The sequence below is a fragment of the Fukomys damarensis genome, unplaced genomic scaffold, assembly GCF_012274545.1.
Source record: "Fukomys damarensis isolate Sample0158 unplaced genomic scaffold, DMR_v1.0_HiC HiC_scaffold_37, whole genome shotgun sequence".
Classification (NCBI taxonomy): Eukaryota; Metazoa; Chordata; class Mammalia; order Rodentia; family Bathyergidae; genus Fukomys; species Fukomys damarensis.
Genome location: NW_022900949.1, coordinates 38852888 through 38872729, shown reverse-complemented (window position 1 = coordinate 38872729; position 19842 = coordinate 38852888). Strand labels below are relative to the sequence as shown.

The 19842-nt window shown below is 38.6% G+C and overlaps 1 protein-coding gene and 1 long non-coding RNA gene across 3 annotated transcripts in view; both read right to left on the bottom strand.

The window, feature by feature from the left end:
• Positions 1 to 615: 615 nt before the first annotated feature.
• Positions 616 to 3896, bottom strand: LOC104853008. The gene is made up of 3 exons (XR_777647.1): positions 3875 to 3896; positions 3666 to 3716; positions 616 to 1437 (listed from the first exon to the last, which is right to left on the bottom strand). It is a non-coding gene; the product is annotated as an uncharacterized LOC104853008 (long non-coding RNA).
• A 6347-nt stretch (positions 3897 to 10243) lies between these two features.
• Positions 10244 to 19842, bottom strand: part of G3bp2 (G3BP stress granule assembly factor 2) — a 69839-nt gene continuing 60240 nt past the window's right edge. The window contains exons 5-12 of one of the 2 annotated variants that reach the window (XM_010610824.3): positions 19537 to 19627; positions 19103 to 19205; positions 18354 to 18534; positions 17278 to 17376; positions 13010 to 13112; positions 11573 to 11701; positions 10944 to 11062; positions 10244 to 10601 (exon numbers count right to left, since the gene is read on the bottom strand). In XM_010610824.3, coding sequence (XP_010609126.1) covers positions 10329 to 10601; positions 10944 to 11062; positions 11573 to 11701; positions 13010 to 13112; positions 17278 to 17376; positions 18354 to 18534; positions 19103 to 19205; positions 19537 to 19627 — 1098 coding nt within the window. In that variant the 3' untranslated portion in view covers positions 10244 to 10328. The remainder of the gene's footprint in view (positions 10602 to 10943; positions 11063 to 11572; positions 11702 to 13009; positions 13113 to 17277; positions 17377 to 18353; positions 18535 to 19102; positions 19206 to 19536; positions 19628 to 19842) is intronic. The other variant, XM_010610825.2, reaches the window with a different exon arrangement.

Here is a 19842-nt window from a genome sequence, read left to right as displayed (position 1 = left end):
GCTGGGGATTTGGCTCAGTGGTTCCACCTCCTGACTCACAAGTGTGAGGGCCAGAGTTTGATCCCCAGTACTCACCCTCCAAAATCTAAAAATCTGAAGGCAAGAGTGGGAGGACATGGATGGAAATCATAAAGGACAATTCAGAGAAGGCAAGCAAATGAAAGTGGAGATCGATACCTAAGAAAATTGAAAAACACATATTCACATGAAAGTTTGGACAGAAATATGTATCTCCAAAAAAAAAAATCTGAAGGCAAGAGTGGGAGGACATGGATGGAAATCATAAAGGACAATTCAGAGAAGGCAAGCAAATGAAAGTGGAGATCGATACCTAAGAAAATTGAAAAACACATATTCACATGAAAGTTTGGACAGAAATATGTATCTCCAAAAAAAAAAAAAAAAAAGGAAATACATATCTCAGTGTTTCTTGAAATAGTAAAATTGGAAGCTGGGTGTGGTGGTGCACACCTGTAATCCCAGCACTTGGGAGGCTGAAGCAGGAGGACTGCCATAAGATCAAGGCAAGCCTGGACTATATAGCAAGACCCTATCTCCAAAAAAAAAAAAAAAAAAAAAAAAAGTAAAAGTGGAAACAATCCAAGCACCCATCCACAGAGGAATACAGTTGGGTAGGGTTAGGGGTCTAGCTTCATGGTAGAATGTGTGCTTAATATACACTAAGTCCTAGGATCCATCTGCACATAAGTCTGATAAGTTCATTCAATGAAACATTACTCGACCATTAAAAAAAAAATGCTACCATGAGTGACTCTTGAAAACATTATGCTAAGTCAAAGATGTCAGATACAAAAATCACCCATAATATGATTACATTTCTATAGAATGTCTGGCCCAACAAAATCCAGAGAAACTGTAGACTGGTGCTTACCATGGGGTGGGGCTAGATGGGAATGGGGAATGATTACTCATGGGTATGGCGTGTCTGTTAGGAGTGCTGAAAATGTTATGAAATTAAACAGTGGTGATGGTTACACAACCTTGTGAAATACATTAACCACTCAATTGTATATTTTAAAAAAGATGAATATTATGTAATAAATCACAGGGAGGGAAGAAATCTGCAGCTTCTGTCTTTTTTCAATAAATTTAGGTATTTTGGCTTATAGTGGGCCCATCCTTTCCCTCATATCAGCAGCCATCTGTTAAGTGACCTTTTGTATCTGTGTCTACACATCTTCACAGACCCAGTCCTTTTCTGCATACTCAGAACCAGCAGGCTTGGGACATTCTCTGGCCTCCCTACTGTGTTCTCTCAATAAGGTCCACTTGTAGATTCTATGAAGTCCTGTCATCATGAGCCTGGCCATCTGCTCAAGTCACCAAGTGAATGGAAAGGTCACAAAAGCTTCAGACAAGCAGGGTTCTTCATTGTCAGATAGGACAGAACACAAAGTTCTGAAGATATTGTACCACCTGTCAAGAAAATGGGGGCTGTAATGTGGCTCAGTCACAGGACTCTGTTTAGTGTGCCCAATGCCCTGGGTTGACCCAAGCATGGGAAAAAAAAAAAAAGGAAGGAAGGAGGGAGGGAGGGAAGGAAAGAGGAGGGAGGGAAGAAAAAGAGAAAGAGGAAAGGAAAGAAAAGATAAGAGGAAAGGAAAGAAAAGAAAAAAGAGACTGATTCATTCTGAAGTTCTGAGGCTCTTTGATGGGAGGACACTTGCTATGGAAGTTCATTCTGTTCTCATCCTAGTGATGTTACTACTGTGTCACCACAGTATAGTTATTAAGAAGATGACTAGATTTGAAGCCCAACATACACCAAATCCAATAGGCACTTTTTGACTCATCACTTCCCACCTCATCTGTAATGTTGTATACATGGAAACTTATTCTTTGGAATAGTAAAATAGTGTGTTCTGGGTTTGTCTGCATGGGGAGCATGTTTCCTGCTCCCCTTAGCCCCTACTTTCTCATCAACATGCATTAGCATTGTTTCCTTTCCTGTCCTCCTCTGGGCTATATTCTTGTTGCTTCACCAGGGTGGTTCCTACCCAAAGTCACTCTGATCTGCATCCTGCCCAAGCTGTCCATGGACAAGACTACTTGTTCCTCTTTTTCCTGCTCCACATGGCTGGTTTTGGCCTCCAGTGAGACTGAGGAGGAGCCATATGGACTGACTCCTTGCAATGGAAAAGGAGACTTGTATCATTCCCATCATGGCCCACAAGAATCTTCCCACCAGGATCCTCTATATCCTGTCTCTTATGTGGCTGTGATGGCGAGGGCTCCAACAGTCTGGAAGCTGCTGGGGGAGTCTTACTCATCTGTGATCTAAGTGATGAAGTGGGATTGTTACAGAAGGAATTGGCAAGTGACATACAGAGAGGAAACAATGGAAGTAAAATAAAAAAGTTTGTTTACTCCATTGATGAGGATCAATGACACCTAATGGGGGTGCCAACTGACTCACCCATTGGGTTACAACTCCTTCTTTTATAGGGTTTTACAGCCTTGATCTTATTCAGGTGGTTACATTGCATTTTCACAGCTCACACTGCTGATACCCAAAACATGGTGGCAAGGCAGTTGAATTTCAACCCGGATGCAGTTCTTTGTTAGGCAAGTTACCTTTAAGATTTATTGTTACCTATTTCAGCCAGGGTAAAGGGAGCAGGTTTGGTCAACAAAGATAACAATGGTTCTTTTCACTTACAAAACTTTTTTGGGGGACTAGGTGCCTCCAGTGCTGGGTTAATTCTGAACTAAGCAGAGTGAGTGGCAGAAGTTATCTTACGTTGTGAAATTTCCTAAATTTCTTAGTTTTCTCTATCAGGGTCAGACAAGACCACAGGCTCTTCACTACCTCTGAATTATTTTTACATGAGGAGATGGGGAAAGTCTCCAGTCTCAACCATCTAGACATTTTAGGTTCCATTTTCATAGCAGTCAGCCCACTCTAATTTTTTCACTGTTTTTCTTCTTACTTTCCTCCTGTTAGTCCTAAAGCTTTCAATGTTTGCTTCCCTGTATTCTTTGCATGCTCCTCCTTGCCATAATCCCAATCTGAGGGGTAACTGAGAGCTGTGCTCAGCCTCTTCTCTTTAGGACCCTCGCCCTAGGTGAGCTTGTCCTCTATAAAGGCTGCACAAATTTGCATGGGCCACTTAGCACACAGCTCACCTCAGCATGGGGAACAGGGGAGGGGATGTTGTCAGAACCCCTGCAGTAGTTCCTGGCCTCCTGTGAGCCACTACAGCACAAGATACAAGAATAAAGACAGGAAATAAGACTTAGAAGAAGCTGGGTCTTGGGACCTGTACAATGCTGCTCTGGGCAACAAAGACAAAGGCCTGCAAGCACATCCAGTATTATTGAGTACAATCATGGGAAGGAATCAGGAGCAGGGTATGCTTTGAAGGCATATAGTGAAATACTGCTGAACACCTAGCACAATGGTGCCAGGCAGGTCTGTTAGGAATCAAGCACTGCTTGTCTTGCTGGGATACAACAAACTGGTACTGGGACTGAGGGCAATTAACAAACAAACCATTGAGGCAGTGAGAAGCCATAATTCCGGGGAAAGGATTTTAATTGGGGCCACACTGACTTCTGCTGCATGTAACTCAGCAGAGCCCTGCCACTTCACAGACCAGGGAATAGGTTTCTGTGGCAGCTATTGGGGGAGGGGCTATACTCACCCAGTCCATCTGACATTCCCATTTGAATCATGTAGATCATCAGTATGGCTCCTGAAATAAAATAATATAGTCAAATTATGGAAAGCAAGAAGGTACCACTCATATCCCACTTGTACTGGGCAGGGATGTCTACCACATCTCAGAACTCCAGTTACATTTTTTTTTGAGACAAGGTCTCACTATGTAGTTAAGACTGCTCTGGAACTCACTGTGTAGCCCAGGCTGGTCTCGAACTTGCAGCAATTCTCCTGTCTCAGCTTCCCAAGTGCTGGGATTATAGACATGTGCCACCACATCCGGCTTGGTTACACTTTATTCTTCAGGCTGCTTCATGGGTATTCAACTGGAAAGCGAAACAATACAGCTCATGCATCACTGTTGATTTCCCTGCCATGTCTACCTCTGCTCCTTCTCCTTCTTGTTGAACTTTACCTTCCACCCAAGTTGCATTGAAACGCAGGAGTCCTGGGCCAGGGATTTAGCTCAGTGGTTCTGCCACCTGCCTTGTAAGCACAAGGACCCGAGTTTGAACCCTAGTACCAAAAGCCAGGAGTTCTCCTTGGGCTCTGCCTCCCTCTCACATCCAGAGTCCAGTGCACAAGCAGCTCTGGTGGGTTCTGTTTCCAACATCTGTCTTAGGACTGGACTATTGATCAATGTCCTGTGGTTTATCTGAGCTCCCTGACCTGCCACCTGATGTTGCTTCCTAATTCAGATCCCAACAGTCCTACCAGGAGCAAAACCCAAGCCACAACACTATGTTGGCTCAGATTTACCTCTTGATGTCAGCTGCATTTGCACTGCCTTTTGATGCACCAAGGGGCTTTGCAATTCTTCATGCAGAGACCTCCTTTCCACCCTGGGTGGGAAAGTCCCACCTCCTGTCACTGTCACATCCTCCATGAGTCCTACTCTTATTAATGGATAAGTAGCTCAGCTGTCATGCCTCTGGCTAAACAATACTCTATAGTTAGCTTTGTAGCTTGCCTTGACAATCAGATATTACTTCTCTGTAACAGTCTACAGGTCCTGCTTCTGTTCTCACTCCCCACTCTCATACAGAATTAGCACTGCATTATATTACTCCCTGTTTGCTTCTCTTTAATAGCTTCTTTGTTTTACACTTAGTATGAAGTGATTGCTATGAGTTCGAGACCAGCCTGGGCTACATAATGAGTTCCAGGTCAGTCTCAACTAGATAGTGAGGCCCTGTCTCTAAATAAATAAAAGCCATTTTAAGCAACAACACATATGCCAAGGTATTTATTGGGACCCTCCGCATTGCATATCATGCATTGTGCATGCGCATGTGCACACACACACACACACACAAATGTGGCAGAGAGACATCAAAACCAGATTCCTTCCTTGAATACCTTTCCCCTCTGTGTTCCTAATGCTCAGAACACTTTACTTAACACACAGGTGAAAAACTTCAGACTTCTTCTTTGGTACCATCTATTCCCTCACCATGTCCTTACCATTTTACTTTCAAATCTTTCAAAGTTGGCAAATTCTTTGGACTTCTAGGGCAATAAAGTATACCTCCTGACATGCTGCAACATTATTCTTACTTGCTCCAGTGCACTACTGAACTCCAATTATTCACTCTACAGCTAGAATAATTTGAAACAGAAAGACTTGTTACATTTCCCACCAAGCCAAACCTGTACTTCCCATTGCTGAGTAAAGAGCAAACTCCTGAGGCCAACAAGACTCTTACTCATCTGTCCCTGTGTTCAATGTATACCCACTTCACCTCCCAGTGGGATTTCTGTCCTTTCAACTTGTTGAAAAGCATGGAGCCACAGCACTGTAACAGCTAACACCCAGGGCCTACATGGTATTTCAGGTGTCTTCTCTTTCACAAAGGAGGAAAGGGCACAGAAAAGCCTCACCAGAATGGTGGAGCTGCTACTTTAGCCCAGGCTGTCTTCAAAGCCCTGCTCTTGACCATGAGAAACCACAATCACCCACTGATGAACACTACACTGGCATCAGTCTGTGGGAAAAGAATAGATTGGGAGAGAAGGGACTGGAAGTTGGGGTGCAAGATGTACGTAAAATTCAAGAAAAACACCAACACCACTGGGATCACAAATTCAAGGCCAGTCTATAAACAATTCAGTGAGACCTTGTATCAAAATAATAAGAATGGGCATGTGTGTGCATGCAGGATGTAGCTCAGTGTGGAGTCGCTGAGCTCAATCACCATTAGGGGGCAGGGTATTCATGTCACAAAAATGAAAGCGTGTCAAGGAAGCAGCCAACTTTATCAAAATCCTAAGAATCAAGGATAAAGGGATCAATTCTTTGGCAGGTAGTAATCTTTTAGATATCTAACTCTGAACCTGCACTTATGGCATTTTTTCCAGTATTTGGTAATGCTAAAGACTTACAATTTTGATTTTTTTTTTTTTTTTAGTACTGGGGATTGAACTCAGGCCCTTGTGCTTGCAAGACACGTGGAAGAACTGAGCCAAATCCCTGGCCCTTCTGAAATGTTAAACACAGCATGTACATACACCACATAGATCTTAAGATTTTAGCCCCTACTTGTCTAAAGTAGCCAGTGACTTATTTAGGAAGTAACTTTCTATGTTAGCTTACTAAAATCTACCAGTCTTGGACTGAACTGAAAAATCTAGACTTCCTTTATCTGCTGTTTAATATAAATGAGCAGTTTGAGTTTAAAATACATGAACCCAGTCCACTAATGCTCCATTTATGTAATACAGATATATCATAAAAGAAAATGAAATTATATAGCATAGTTGAAATGAACATTTTTTTTCCCCTATACCAGGGATCGAATTCAGGACTTTGTGCCTGCCAGGCAGGTGAAGCAACACTGAACTACATAGTTGACCTGAAATGAAGCTTTTTTTTTTCTTTTTAGTACCAGGGATCGAATTCAGATCCTTGAGCCTGCAAGGCAGGTGGCAGAACCACTGAGCTGAATCCCCAGCTCTGAAATGAATTATCCTGAATGGCTAAAATTTTCAATTATTTTGCTCCATGTGGATTTCCTGAACTGGGTTTGGGTGTAGGTAAAACACTTGCCTAATGTAAGTGAGGTCCTTGGTTCAATCCCCAGCACCAAAAAAAAAACAAATGAACAAGCTGAGTGCAGTGGTGCATGGCTGTAGTTCTAGTGCTTGAGAGGCTGAGGTAGATCATTAAAGCCCAGGAGTTCAAAGACCAACCTGGGGAATACAGTAAGATCTCATCTCAAATTAATGTCACTTAAAAAAGTAAAAGTAAAATTTCCTGGACTAATTGCTCCTTCAAATTTGGTCTATTTCCAGCATAGTATGTGATAATTTTATTCCCTCTAAAAATATGCTTTTCTACAGTTAGATAAGCTTTTACATTAGCTTCCAAAAACCTTAATTCCTTCAGATTATTTAAATAATGGTTCTTCAGGGTAAAGTAGTAAAGATCAATGCAGGACTCTTAAAACAGTGATGTATTAGCAGCAATACATGAATATATCAGCAGAAAAAAATAATATCTATCATCACCTTAAAGGAAGTTTCCAGTTCTGAAGCAACACATGCCTTGGTACCTCACTTTTCATTTGAGTGATGGTTAAACACAACCAAACAATTTCTTCTTTACTATTCTTGTACAGCTCAATAAAATCTGCCCGCTCTGACTTCTCTGGTATCAGCTCCATAACTTCAGGTAAACTTCTCATCCTGTTTTTCCTAAGACAGCCATCATTTAGGAACTCCAATCCCCTGCCACACAACTATTTGGTGGTCTGCCATAGATCATTTTCACCTTCCTTACAACCGAGTCTGACGTTTGTGCACCTGTACGCCAGCTACCTAACTGGGTAGAGAACTCTTTAACAACATGCAAGCGTTACCTAAATGTTTTGTTTATACATCAAACAGTTTATTCACAAATAATAAACAACTGCTTTTAGAACAACTTATTTTTACTTCTTGTATGAAATGAACTGGAAGAAATAGTTGCAAACATAAAACTACAGATTAAATTAGGGACATAGATAAATGCTGCAGACATCAGTAGTTTATTGTTTTAGTCCAAACACATTCAAAATGGAAACTCAAAAGAATGCTTTCCACCTGAAACAATTAAACTAGATTCTACTAGCATATAATGCTTAACACATTACAGCAACAGAGATGGTAATCCATTGTCTTCTATACCTACTAAAGCCAAGATGGTAAAGCCAATTTGGTTGCAATAGTGTCATAAGGATAGAATATTACCATCGAAAAGTAAAACAAAACCAGCAAATAACAGTAATGGTAGATGAATATTTTTACTATTTCACTGAAGAGGGGACAAAGTGTTAAAAGTCCACAGTACTGCAGATGAACAATCACTGTGTAAACTTCTCCATACGGTGCTTTCATGTTTCCTTTGCGACACGTAGAGACTGAAGCTGAATGGCTCTTTGCTCTCAATTTCTATTACACTTAACACCTGTCATTTCTTTTGGTGCCAGAATAGCTTTCATGGATTACAGCACAGTATCCTGGATTAGAAACTTGTATGTGTGCATATATACACACATAACATTTATTTGTGTATACAGGAAGGAAAAAGAGGAATAAAGGAAAAATACACTTGGGAGAAAAAACACTGACATAAAACCACTCACTTAAAAGTAGTTTGGATAAAGGCTTCAAGACTCCAAAGTAATTTTCTGGTAAGAACTTCAAGTACTATACATCAGAAAGCGTAAAACTGTTTCAAACAAATACAAATTCTTAAGCTCCCAAAAAAAGGAAACTGAAAAATCTGTGTCCCCCAAATATATGCAATAGTGCAAAACTTTTCCTCAAACATGGAAGACCTCATTCAAATGGGTGAAAAAAGACAACAGATTTGACTTTACTCTTATTGCCCAGTTCGTAAAAAGCAAATCACATGCAAGCATTTGCTAGTTTACTAAACAGCAAATAGTTGCATAGTTCAGAATCAATCTGCTACTACATCAAGCGCATGTTTTGCTTGTTTTTACTCAGAATGGAGAAGTCTTCCATGCTAACAAGCAGCTTTCAGTGGTCACTTATTCTCCCCACCTCTTGCCTGAAACATCAGAAACTGCCTAGGTACTGACTGCTCCAAGCATAGAACTGGATCATCTCTGCCATACTTGTTGTGTTTTACTGGAACCTGCTAAAAAGACAATACAATACAGTAACTCAGCAGCTACAAACTCTGCTCACAGAATTGTTCAGAGATCCATGTAAAAATAAAAAGATGTCATCCCAGACTTAAATTCAGGAGCTACTCACTCAGGTGCTAACATTGGTTCAAGAATTGTGCAAAATGAATGACAGTTCCCTGCCCCCCCAATAGAAAATGCAAACACTTAATAGAGCTGCTGTTCTTTCCTCTGAAAATTGCAGTATCCTCACTTTAGGTTTACTTGCCATTTATGGAATCTGACTGCATTTGAAATGTGACTAAAAATGTACATCAAGTTGAATGCGTTTTCCAAGCACTGAAGCCAAGAAAAGTCAACTAGAGACTCAAAAGAACTGACTTTCTCCTTCCCGTTCCCTTCTGAACACAAGACCCCCTCCCACAGAATGCAAAAGCTGTTAACTGAGGAACAAGATAAATAATAAGTGTCCATTTTACTGATTTTTAAAGATACTGCAATTTTTATACATTTCAATGATTTCTCAACATTTTGCAGCTGTTTGGCTTTGCAGCACGGCAATTCATAAACTATACTGTACAAAATTACCAGCAAGACTGGAATGATGTATTAAGAGAAGGCACCATCATGCTTATTACATTACCAGAGAACAAAAATACAGGAAAGACAATTTCCACTGTACACAGCTTAAAGAAAGGAAAAGGGGAGGAGTGTGTTGAGCAGCCAGCCATCCCTGTACTCAAGAGGGGCAGGTAGAAAACTCTTACGATATGAAGCTACTAAATCTGGTCTAATATTCAAGACCATAATATTTGAAGTTCTGATTTTTGTTATTTAGTTCATAACTAAATTACTTCCTTCTGGAATATATCTGTAGTCTTGTTAAGGTTTATGTGTACACACGCTGGTCAGAGCAAGCAGATAAAATGCCCTCATCATTTCACAAGCTACTCTCTAATGGGAAAAGATTTTTTTCCCTGTTGCCTCCTGTTGCAGATGTCAATGTTAATGAGTTCAGAATACCCAATAGTACATTTTGATGAGTGCACAAGTTTCGGTAGGTTTGTATTTTTGGGGGGAGCCAAGAAAAAAGGCAAGATTCTCCAATTGCACAAATTGCACTATTTGTGTTTCCAACATTAATAGGCAGAAACAGTAACACTTAAACAAAATGTGCAGCAGAGGATTTTTTTTTTTTTTTTTTTTTTTTTTTTTTTACTCAAAGGACCTGAATTCAGAGGACATGTCCTTTTAAGTTCATTTTGTTGTAGATTAAGGTATGGTCATCTCTCAGTCCTTAATTCACCAAGTCTAGATTTATAAATTAACAATGTGAATCCTGCTGTGAAATTGGGGAAATAATGTCCACCTCAATTTATCTGATAACCAAAGATGCTTTTCACATCAAAGAAATGATCAAAAAGGCTGTGTCACATTCCAAAGCCAAAAAAAATTAACAAGAATGCAAACACGATGAAGAATGCACCACTGCAGAAACTTGGCCTGCAGTGGCCTCAGCGCCGCTGTCCTGTGAAGCGGCCTTCCATCTGCCCAGCACCTCTTCCAGAGCCCAGTTTCTGTGCCATGCCACCTCTTGGAGGAGGCCCTCTTCCATCTCGGTCACGCATCATTCCACCGCCCACGAGGCCACGTGGGCCACCAGGACCCCTGTCGTTGCGCCTGATATCTCTACGATCATCACCACCACCTCTGGTTTCTCGCTCTCTTGCAGCTCTTGTTTTTTTCTCTTCTACATTTAAACGCACTTCTCCTCGGAACATAATTGGCTTTAAAAAGAGAAAAATATCCAAAGGGAAGGTTAGACAGTAATAGAAAATGCACTAACATCCTTAGAAAAATTAGAAAGTCCTCAGAAGAAAACTTTCATGAAAATCTTACTATACAATTTTTCCAACCTTATTAAATAATGAAACTTAAAATGAGCCATCTCAGACTTAATGTCATACAGAAATCTTTAACCTTTGCATAAATACCATTTCACAATGAACTATTTTTAGCTTACCATTAAAAAATCATTTTCTATGGTTTAAAAACGCACCAAGTTAATCATATTATATACAACAGAGATAAGAATGTTTTGAATTATGCCCTTTATTTAAATCACTTACTTTTGCAATTAAGATTCTCTGAACTGGTTCAGAGTCATCAAAAACCACAAAACCAAAATTTGGAAGCTTTCCCCCAACACCCTTGGTATTGATGCGAAGTTCCACAACGTTTCCAAAACCTGTGAAAATATACATTACACCAAGAATTAAATATTTAACAACAGTCTAATAGCTTAAAATATTCACGATGAATAACCTTAACATTCCTGATCCATTTGGAAACAAAAGTTGCACTGTACCCCGCGACAATAAGGTACTCACTCATGCAGGCCAAATGAAATACCAGAGCTGGCTGGCCTGGATGTTTGTTTTGCTATCCTTCATCACTTTCACAAGAAAAGCTACCTATGAAGTTCTGGAAATACCATGTTATCTTCTCATCATTTTGATATGTATCTTCCATTTCCACACTGACTCGTCCCGCCTTTTCTCCTGATTACTACTGAATGAGAACAAGTGAAAGCTAAGCAGTCACTATCTTCAATGCCTTCTGACCAGTCAAGGTGAGACTAGCAGTGGGGCATTATATCGAGGGGCATACGGTTACATTATAAAAAAGTCTATCTACTCTCACTTAATGGGAGATAATTTTTAAATTTTAATTTAAAAAAGCAAAATAAACCACTTACTCATAAAGAACTCTTTCAGTTCATTTTCATCAATATCATGTGGCAAGTTACCAACAAAAAGTTGATGACTGTCTGGGTAGCGAATTATTCTACGGTTGTCAGAGTCATTCTGTTCCATATCTCCTCTGCCTGAGAACAGGAATAGAACAGACACAAAGTTTACAACATCATATAAAAAATAGTTCAAAGCAATGAATGTAAAATACTAAGACTTCTGTTTTAGTTTAATAAAATCATGAGTGCCTTGAAGAGGTGGAACTATCTAGTTATTAGTAGGTTAGTCAGAAAACAACAGGACACTAAACTGTAAAGTGAGGAGATAAGAGGGATAGTTTCTTCTTTTATACTGGTCTGACTGTAAAAGTCAGAAATTGAAGCACATGTATTCCTCCTTAACCACCCAAACTGTTGCCATTACCCAGGAACCAAGCCAACTTCAAAGGTGTCTATTTCTACCAAATATTTGCTTTAGTCTTCTGAATTTTTTCCCCCAGTACTGGTCCCTTTTATATTTTATTTTGAGACAGGGTCTCACTAAGTTACCCAGGCTCTGAACTTTTAATCTCCCTACCCAGCATCCCACACAGTTAGGATTACAGGAATACACCACCGTGCCCAGCCTCAATCTTTGATTATATGATATTACAGCCAAATCAGTAAATTTTAATACTACCTATCTCTCATTTATAGAATGTGTGTGCATATATACATGTGCTCTCACATACAATCCTATTTGATTTTCCCATAGGAAGCACAGTGAGTCATATAAGACAGGCCTCTCACGAAAAATTTTTGTAACAGAATCGGCATAAGTGAAGCTCAGGATTTAAAGTTCCCATTCAAGATCATAAATACAGTTGGCAGCAAAGCTAGCACAAACCCCTGGCTCTTTTGATTCCTGGTTTAGTTAAAACACCACTATTTTATTTTTAAAAATAATACCCAAAATTTGATATATACTATCTCCCACCTCCTCCCAAAAGTAATCTAAACATTCTTACAGAATTCAAATAAAGGTAATACATATATTAGCTAACATGTAAACAAGTCAAAAATCATGGCAACTTACTTAATACCTAAGACAACCAAAATAAGAAGAAGCAGGGTGTGCTTAGTGTTTATCTGTGAAGAGATAAGAGTGCTAAGTAAGAGTAGGTTATTGGCAGCTCGGTTTTGAATTCTTAAAACCAGTGACAATAACCAAATAACACGTGTTTCAAGCTTTTTACACCTTCCAAGTCTCTACAGCAGGACAACCAATCCTCCCCTGAAAGTGCGATCCTGCCCCGTACTATCTTCCAGCAGGTTGTTTATATCTCTTAAGCAACTGGATACTACAAAGACTGGTGTATAAAACCAACTATGATTTTCTACCAGTTTAGTCTTCTCTAGCTTTCCAAATGCTAAATACTAAAGGCTGGAAAGGAGTGGACTCACCTGGTCTTGGTCCTCTAGGAGGGAAACCAGGTCGTTCTCTAGGACGTTGTTCACGCACACGTGACGGCTGAGACTGAACTTCTGGCTTAGCTTCAACTCTTGGCTAAAATGTAAGGAAAAAAACATGTTATAAAGAAACATACTATACAGAAGAAAAGCCAACTAAAGCAACTATCAGCAAGATACTAGCAGGAATAATGGTACTTTTAAGTTTTAAAATGCTTGAAACCTAACACCCTATGTATGTGAAACATAAATTCTTTAAAGATATTCTGTACCAATCTAGGACTGTAGGGTAGCTTGTGTTTTCCCACTCAGGCTGTATAACTCACAATAAAGCTCTTTTTATAGTTCTATTTTTTCCACTAAAATAATAGCCACATTGAAACAGCATAAAAGGTATTGCTACAAAAAAAAAAAATCACAAAAATGCAAGATGAGACACTCCATGTAAATACATAAACAAAATAAAAAGCCATCTTAATCTTAGACAAGAACACAAGACATATATTTCTAAATATCTAGTTATTGCCCTCCAGATTTAACAGCGCTCAGTTACATCTCCTAACCCTCAATCTATAATCTTAAAACCAACATTTCTAATACTTCAAAATATATAATTTAGCTTACTCTAGCATTTAAAACTGCTAGCTCTACCTTTAAATGCTCATAAAAGCATATGTGTGTGTGTGTGTGTGAGGGGTGGTGTTTCTATGTAGTATCTCAAATAGAGAAGTCCTCCCTATTTTTTCTGAGAAAGGTATACATTTATTTGTAGTATTGACTGCAAAAATTTTCTGCCAACTGCTGAATCACTCATAAAGTACCTATTTTTTTAACAAATTACCATACATAACTATTATCTTTTTCTCAATATAACAGCATTTTCAGTATTCCAAACCTTTTCAGGCTTTTTATTGTCCAAATATTTATGGTTCAAGGAAACAACAAAATATGGAATCATCAAAGGATACTGAAATCACCCAGCAGGATATGGAGAACATGTCCTCAAAACCAGAGCTGGTAATATTAATCTCGTCTTTACAGATGACCATCCAAGACATATTATAAAAATAAATCTGGATATAAAATATACTTCTTTCAAAAACGACCATTTACTGTCAATAATTTCAGCCACTATATCCCAAAGATACATCTACTGTCACACTAGCAGAGTTTAAGATTTGTCGGCTCCTTCCAAATTGTTTTCCTCCATGTAGATGTGTCATTTTGCTCAAGATGAAATCAACACCTGGTTCTAGAATGTTGCTAACTTAAAAATCAATTTTAACCCTCTCCAATATTTTGTAATTTATATGTACTTATTCCTACAAAACTACATATTTATTTTTAAATCACCCAAAGAACCAAGCATAGTGCTGTCAGACAGAGATGTTCAGTAATTACTGGTTCACTTAAAATTAAATTTTAAACATGTAGGGGAATATTCTATGTGAGACAAGAATGACCTAATGATTATCCCCAAGACCAGAGCTAACCCTGTCTGGTGTTTAATTCTACATAACTCATCTAAAATGTGAAGCCCGAAAAAGGCAGTTATTTGGAAATGTTAACTAAGGGAATCTAAAAGCACACATTATCTCAGGTTGAATGTGAAACAGATGTACCCTGCTCAAAGCTTAATGAAGCCAGTGTATTACTGAAAATTAAGTGGCAAATATACCAAAACTAAGGAAAAGCCTCAGTCATTCAAATGTTACAAAAAAACAAGGCTCCGGGGCTGGGGATTTAGCTCAGTGGTGCCATTGTCCACCTCACAAGTGCAAGGTCCCGAGTTCATTCCCCGGTTAAAAAAAAAAGGTCCTGAATGAAACAGATTAAAATTCTTTTCAAAACAGATTACCAACAGAAAGTAACTATAAAGAGCAAAGAAAGCTCTGTTCTTTAAGATTCTAAAATTAAAACCAGACATATGTAATACTCCCCAACAGCTTGCAAATAACCTGTGGCAATGACTGAGCAACCTGACTTTGTGAGGTAATATTTGATGAGACCAAAAAGCTCACAAGATTCCCTTTCATACCAGATGAACAAATGTCCACTAAGTCAGGCATGCACTTAAATTCTTCAGGCCCAATGATTAAAACGAGTTATTCCAAACAGATAAATAACTAGTACCACACAAACCAATATTAGGGTCTTAAAATTAATTTCATGTAGATAGAAGTATGATCACACAATGAACTCCACAAATAAATCTCAAACAGCATATAAAATAAAAATGGAGCTCAGGTCAGTAAAAGCAGACACTATAACCACAACTAATAATAAATATGTCCTTCAATTATAAACTATTCAGGTGAACTGGTCACTTTCTAGACAAAACCATTTTACCAAGAAATTAACTTACCTACTTCTAAATTAATGCCTACCATGCCCTAGAATTATACTTAATTTCCTCTCACCATTATCTAAAGTATAAGGAGGAAATGAATGCTACAAAAGAAAATAAAACTGAAGTGTCATTGAACCAGGTGAAGCATCATGAATTTGCAGTTCTTTGTTTTTGTTTTTTTTGAGATAGGGTCTCACTATGTAGTTGAGATTGACCTGGAACTCACTATGTACCCCAGGCTGGTCTTAACTCACAGTGATCCTCCTGCCTCAGCCTCCTGAGTACTGGGATTACAGGCGTGCACTATCACGCCCGGCCCTGCAGTTCTTTAAATATAGTGTAAACAGAAAGTTCTTCTAAGGTTTATATTCTCAACACTTAAAAATTTCACTTGCTAAGAGAAGAGTGGGAAATACAACTTAGTTTCCTTGAATATTAAATATAACTTCAAAAAATACTCAAAACCTTAAGGCAAATTACTTGAGATGTGAAAAGTTATTGTCCTGGGCTAGAATGTGATATAGGTCAGGCACATAGAGATGCGAGTGCAGACAGTCTGTCCCTAAGGTGAGCCACTGAAGGAGGGTGCAGGTCTGCCTCTGTCATACACAGAGGCTCTTGGTCCAGCTGCATGAATGCAAATTCCAGCCCTCTATTATCCTAGCTCTATGGAGTATTCATCACACCTACCACTCACAGGGTTCAGGGAGAACAAACAGAAAGTGCACTACACAATGTCAGTCAGTATGAAAGGCATTAGTATTTTACTTTTAACTATGTAAACACAGCCAACTCTCTTAAAGCTTTCAAATCCAAATCTAAGATTTCAAAAGAAAAGCCACAAGTTACTTATATAGTTTCTGGATGGGATGAAAAGGAAAATCACTGAACAGACCAATTTTTTTCATTAAGAGGGAACTCTGGTTTATGATCTAAGGTAACCACTCATTTCCTGGATGCCTACTTGCTGAAACAGCACAGAGTATTCTACTACTATATAACTAATTGCAATATGCACCAACACCAGAAAAATCTGTAATAATCACAAGCTGCTTTTTTCTGTGACGGGGGCTTGCTCTGTGGCCCAGGCTGATCTTGAACACTTGGACTACAATGATCTTTCTGAGCAATGCAAATGCTGGCAAGCACCACCACATCCAGCTTTTGACACCTCATCCTTTACTGTCTGGATCATGTAAAAGATTTATCCACTAATCATTTTAAGTGTAATAATTTAAATGTAAAATTTTTAGCAGAATAAAGTTGAACTAAAAATGTGGGGAAAAAGAATATGCCTTTAGATATGCCAATGACCTTAAAATTTAGTAAAATCTAGACTATATCTAACAGACATTGTTAAGTAGTCAGTGTCTTATTTTCACATTTTTGGAAAGCTCTGAAATGGGTAGATGACAAACAGACAAAAAGCAGAATACCAGAATGATTAGTTAAGGTGAACGCTACAGTCATAAGTTGGTACAGGCTTCAAATAAATGGAGGGAACCACTTATAGACGGAGAGCTTAGGCAATGTATATTTTTTAAAGTTTTCTATTTTAAAAAAAACAATGAGTCTTCATATGCCACACTATTTTGTCTTTCCAAATTTCTTACCTAAAATATTTTCACTAAATTTATACTTTTTAAAAGGAATTTTATTTTAAGAAGCCTTTTAAATGACAATACTACATACTGGTAAAACCAACTTTATCTATATTTCATACACCCAAACCCTAAATACCACCTATGCAGATGAATGGAGATTTGGCATTTAAAGTGGGTGAACTGACATTTCATACACTTTATTGTATGTTTAATCCATATTTTCTGACTCATTAAAAAATGTAATAAAAAATAATAAGCAATTGGCAATGTAACAAGGATACAATCCAATGTGTTCACAGATGGGTTACCTGTGAGACTGGTGCTTTAACATGGGGTGGAATTCCAGAGGAAGAAACAGTACCACTAGGAGGCAGGTTTTTACTGGTCACTGAAGCCCAGGAGAAAGCCTGCAGGAAATGCAACAAACCTAGACTACTAATCATGGAAAACCACCAACATTCCTATAGGGAAACTCCCAAATACATATTTTCTTTTCATTTCTAAACTATGGCTCTATATTGGAGGACGCCTAACAGGCACACACACACATGCCAGTCTATGTGCCAGCTTTCAAAATCTCATTATGCAAGATTATTTGTAATTGTTTTGTCTCAGCTACTAAACAGAACCACAAGCAAGTTCCTATATATATATATTCCAGGTAGATGAGCAAGTGGTAAATACAACCACTAACAACTAAATATGCTAGTGAACTCGACCTGACAGAAACCTATTTCTTTCTCTTTTTTTGGAGGAAGATAGGGTATGTGGTAGTGTTAAAGGGAAGGGGGAAGGATAGGAAAGAATAGAATACTAGCTGGAAACTAACAGACATCCACAAATTGAACAAGGAATCTTCTCCTCTTGCTATCCAAATAGTCTTTATCCTGCTTTACAGAGAGATAAAAGAAGTTTTGCATAGAACACTGTGGGTGTCACTCACCTTTACAGGATGGTTTAATTGGTGTAGTAATAAAGAAAACTGATCCTATCTAACCCAGAGTATCTCTTAATTACAGACCAACCTAAGCTGGGAAACTGCACGATTCCTGGTGCAGCTGGGCTTAAAGGATTTCACCCAGAAGGGAACAGCAGATGACAGCCTTAGATGGATTGGGAGGTGGGGTGGGGGTGATTTCATCTAAGTCATTAAACTGCATCAGATCAAGGCTAATCTTTTAGAAACCCCACTTTTAGGAGCTTTTTAAAAAAACCATTGAAACATTCCTCAGGATAACACCACCACAGCTTCTTTCATATACATGACAAAACATAGTTTGCTGTATTAGTCAATTTAACAAAACAGAACCAAAGTCACATTGCATTGATGGTACCAAGTATGAAAGTATGAGGTCAAAGGTCTGAAGAGTTCCACTGATCTAACCTTTGGTGGTTCTTGGGGCAGAGAAACAGGCTCTGCAGGGGGAGGAGTAGTAGATTTCTCCTCCAATTCTTCTAAGTTCTTCTCCTCCACTTGTGGTTTCAACTCTTCGGTCTTTGCTTCAGATTCAGGCTCAGGCTCAGGTTCGTGAGAGGATTCTTCCAAAGGCTCTTCTATGCCGTTACTATAAATGATCAGTTCAAAAAGACAAAATTCACTTTCTCTCCAATCTAATGGGCACAAGCAGCCATATGCCAGTAGCCTGTTCTACATCTGGGTTTTGTGGTACTGGGATGGAATCCAGAACCAGTCCGCACACACTACACAAGCACTCTGTATTATCAGGAATGTTTAGTGCTAACTATAAACCCTGCATTTTCAGCAGTAAAATTAAGTAAAAACAAAATGCTCTCTTTGGGTTGTCCTATACATTCTACATATAGTAAGTGACCACTGCTTTGGTAAAAATTGTTTAACTTTTGAATTAAGTAAAACAATCTCTCCAAGGGGCCAGGGATTTAGCTCAGTGGTTCCACTGTCTGCCTCGCAAGCGCAAGGATCTGAGTTTGATCCCTGATACCAGAAGAAAAAAAAAAAAAATCCACATTTAGCAATTACATACATATAAATAGTTTTATAGAAAACTTGCTTCCAGAGACTAAGGATAGAGCTCAGCAGTACAGTGCACCCACGAGAAACCCTGCAGCTACACTAGAGTCCAGTCGGAATGTGTCTGGAAGTCTTGTTCTTACGTCACAGGGTGAGCTTCATAGTAACCACTATTAGCATTTTCTTGCACGGGTTCAGGAGATGGTTGTCTTTCTTCTTGCTCCTCTTCCACTTCATCTTCTGATTCTGACAATACATAGTGCATGACATCTCTTTAAAAGATGGTCTCCACAATTTCTAACACATATTTTTAGTATGTCTAAGGAAATTGCATTGTAATACAAAAAACTGGCAACTATTTACAAAGTCATTCAATTGCAATATTCCCTGTTCTCTGAAAAAATTGGAGAGTAAGCAGAATTAAGTTTGATTTTTTTAAACTCCACTTTAACAAAACTCTATTAGCAATAAAAGGAAAAAGTAGGAAATAATTTCAGTAAGATTCATATTTATAAAAACTACAGTCCTTAAGAGAGCACTGACAGAAAGAACCCTTCTATCTTCAGAGTAACCTCACCTTCATCAAGTTCTGGTTCAGAATCACCAAATACTTCATCTTCATAACGAAACATATCATTGTGAACATAAAATTTATTTGGAACAGACCCCTACAGGAAAGCAACATGCAAATATTTTATGAATATCCATAAAATTGGTATTATATTAAAAGAACAAATTACATGGCATATACAATTTCAGTTTTAATAGCACAGAAATAATCTGGATAAACCTAATTTTCCAAAGCTAAACATGCTGTTAAAATAAAAAAAAGGATCACTGAGGGGGATTGTATAGCTCTGCGGCACCATGCCTGCTTTGCAAG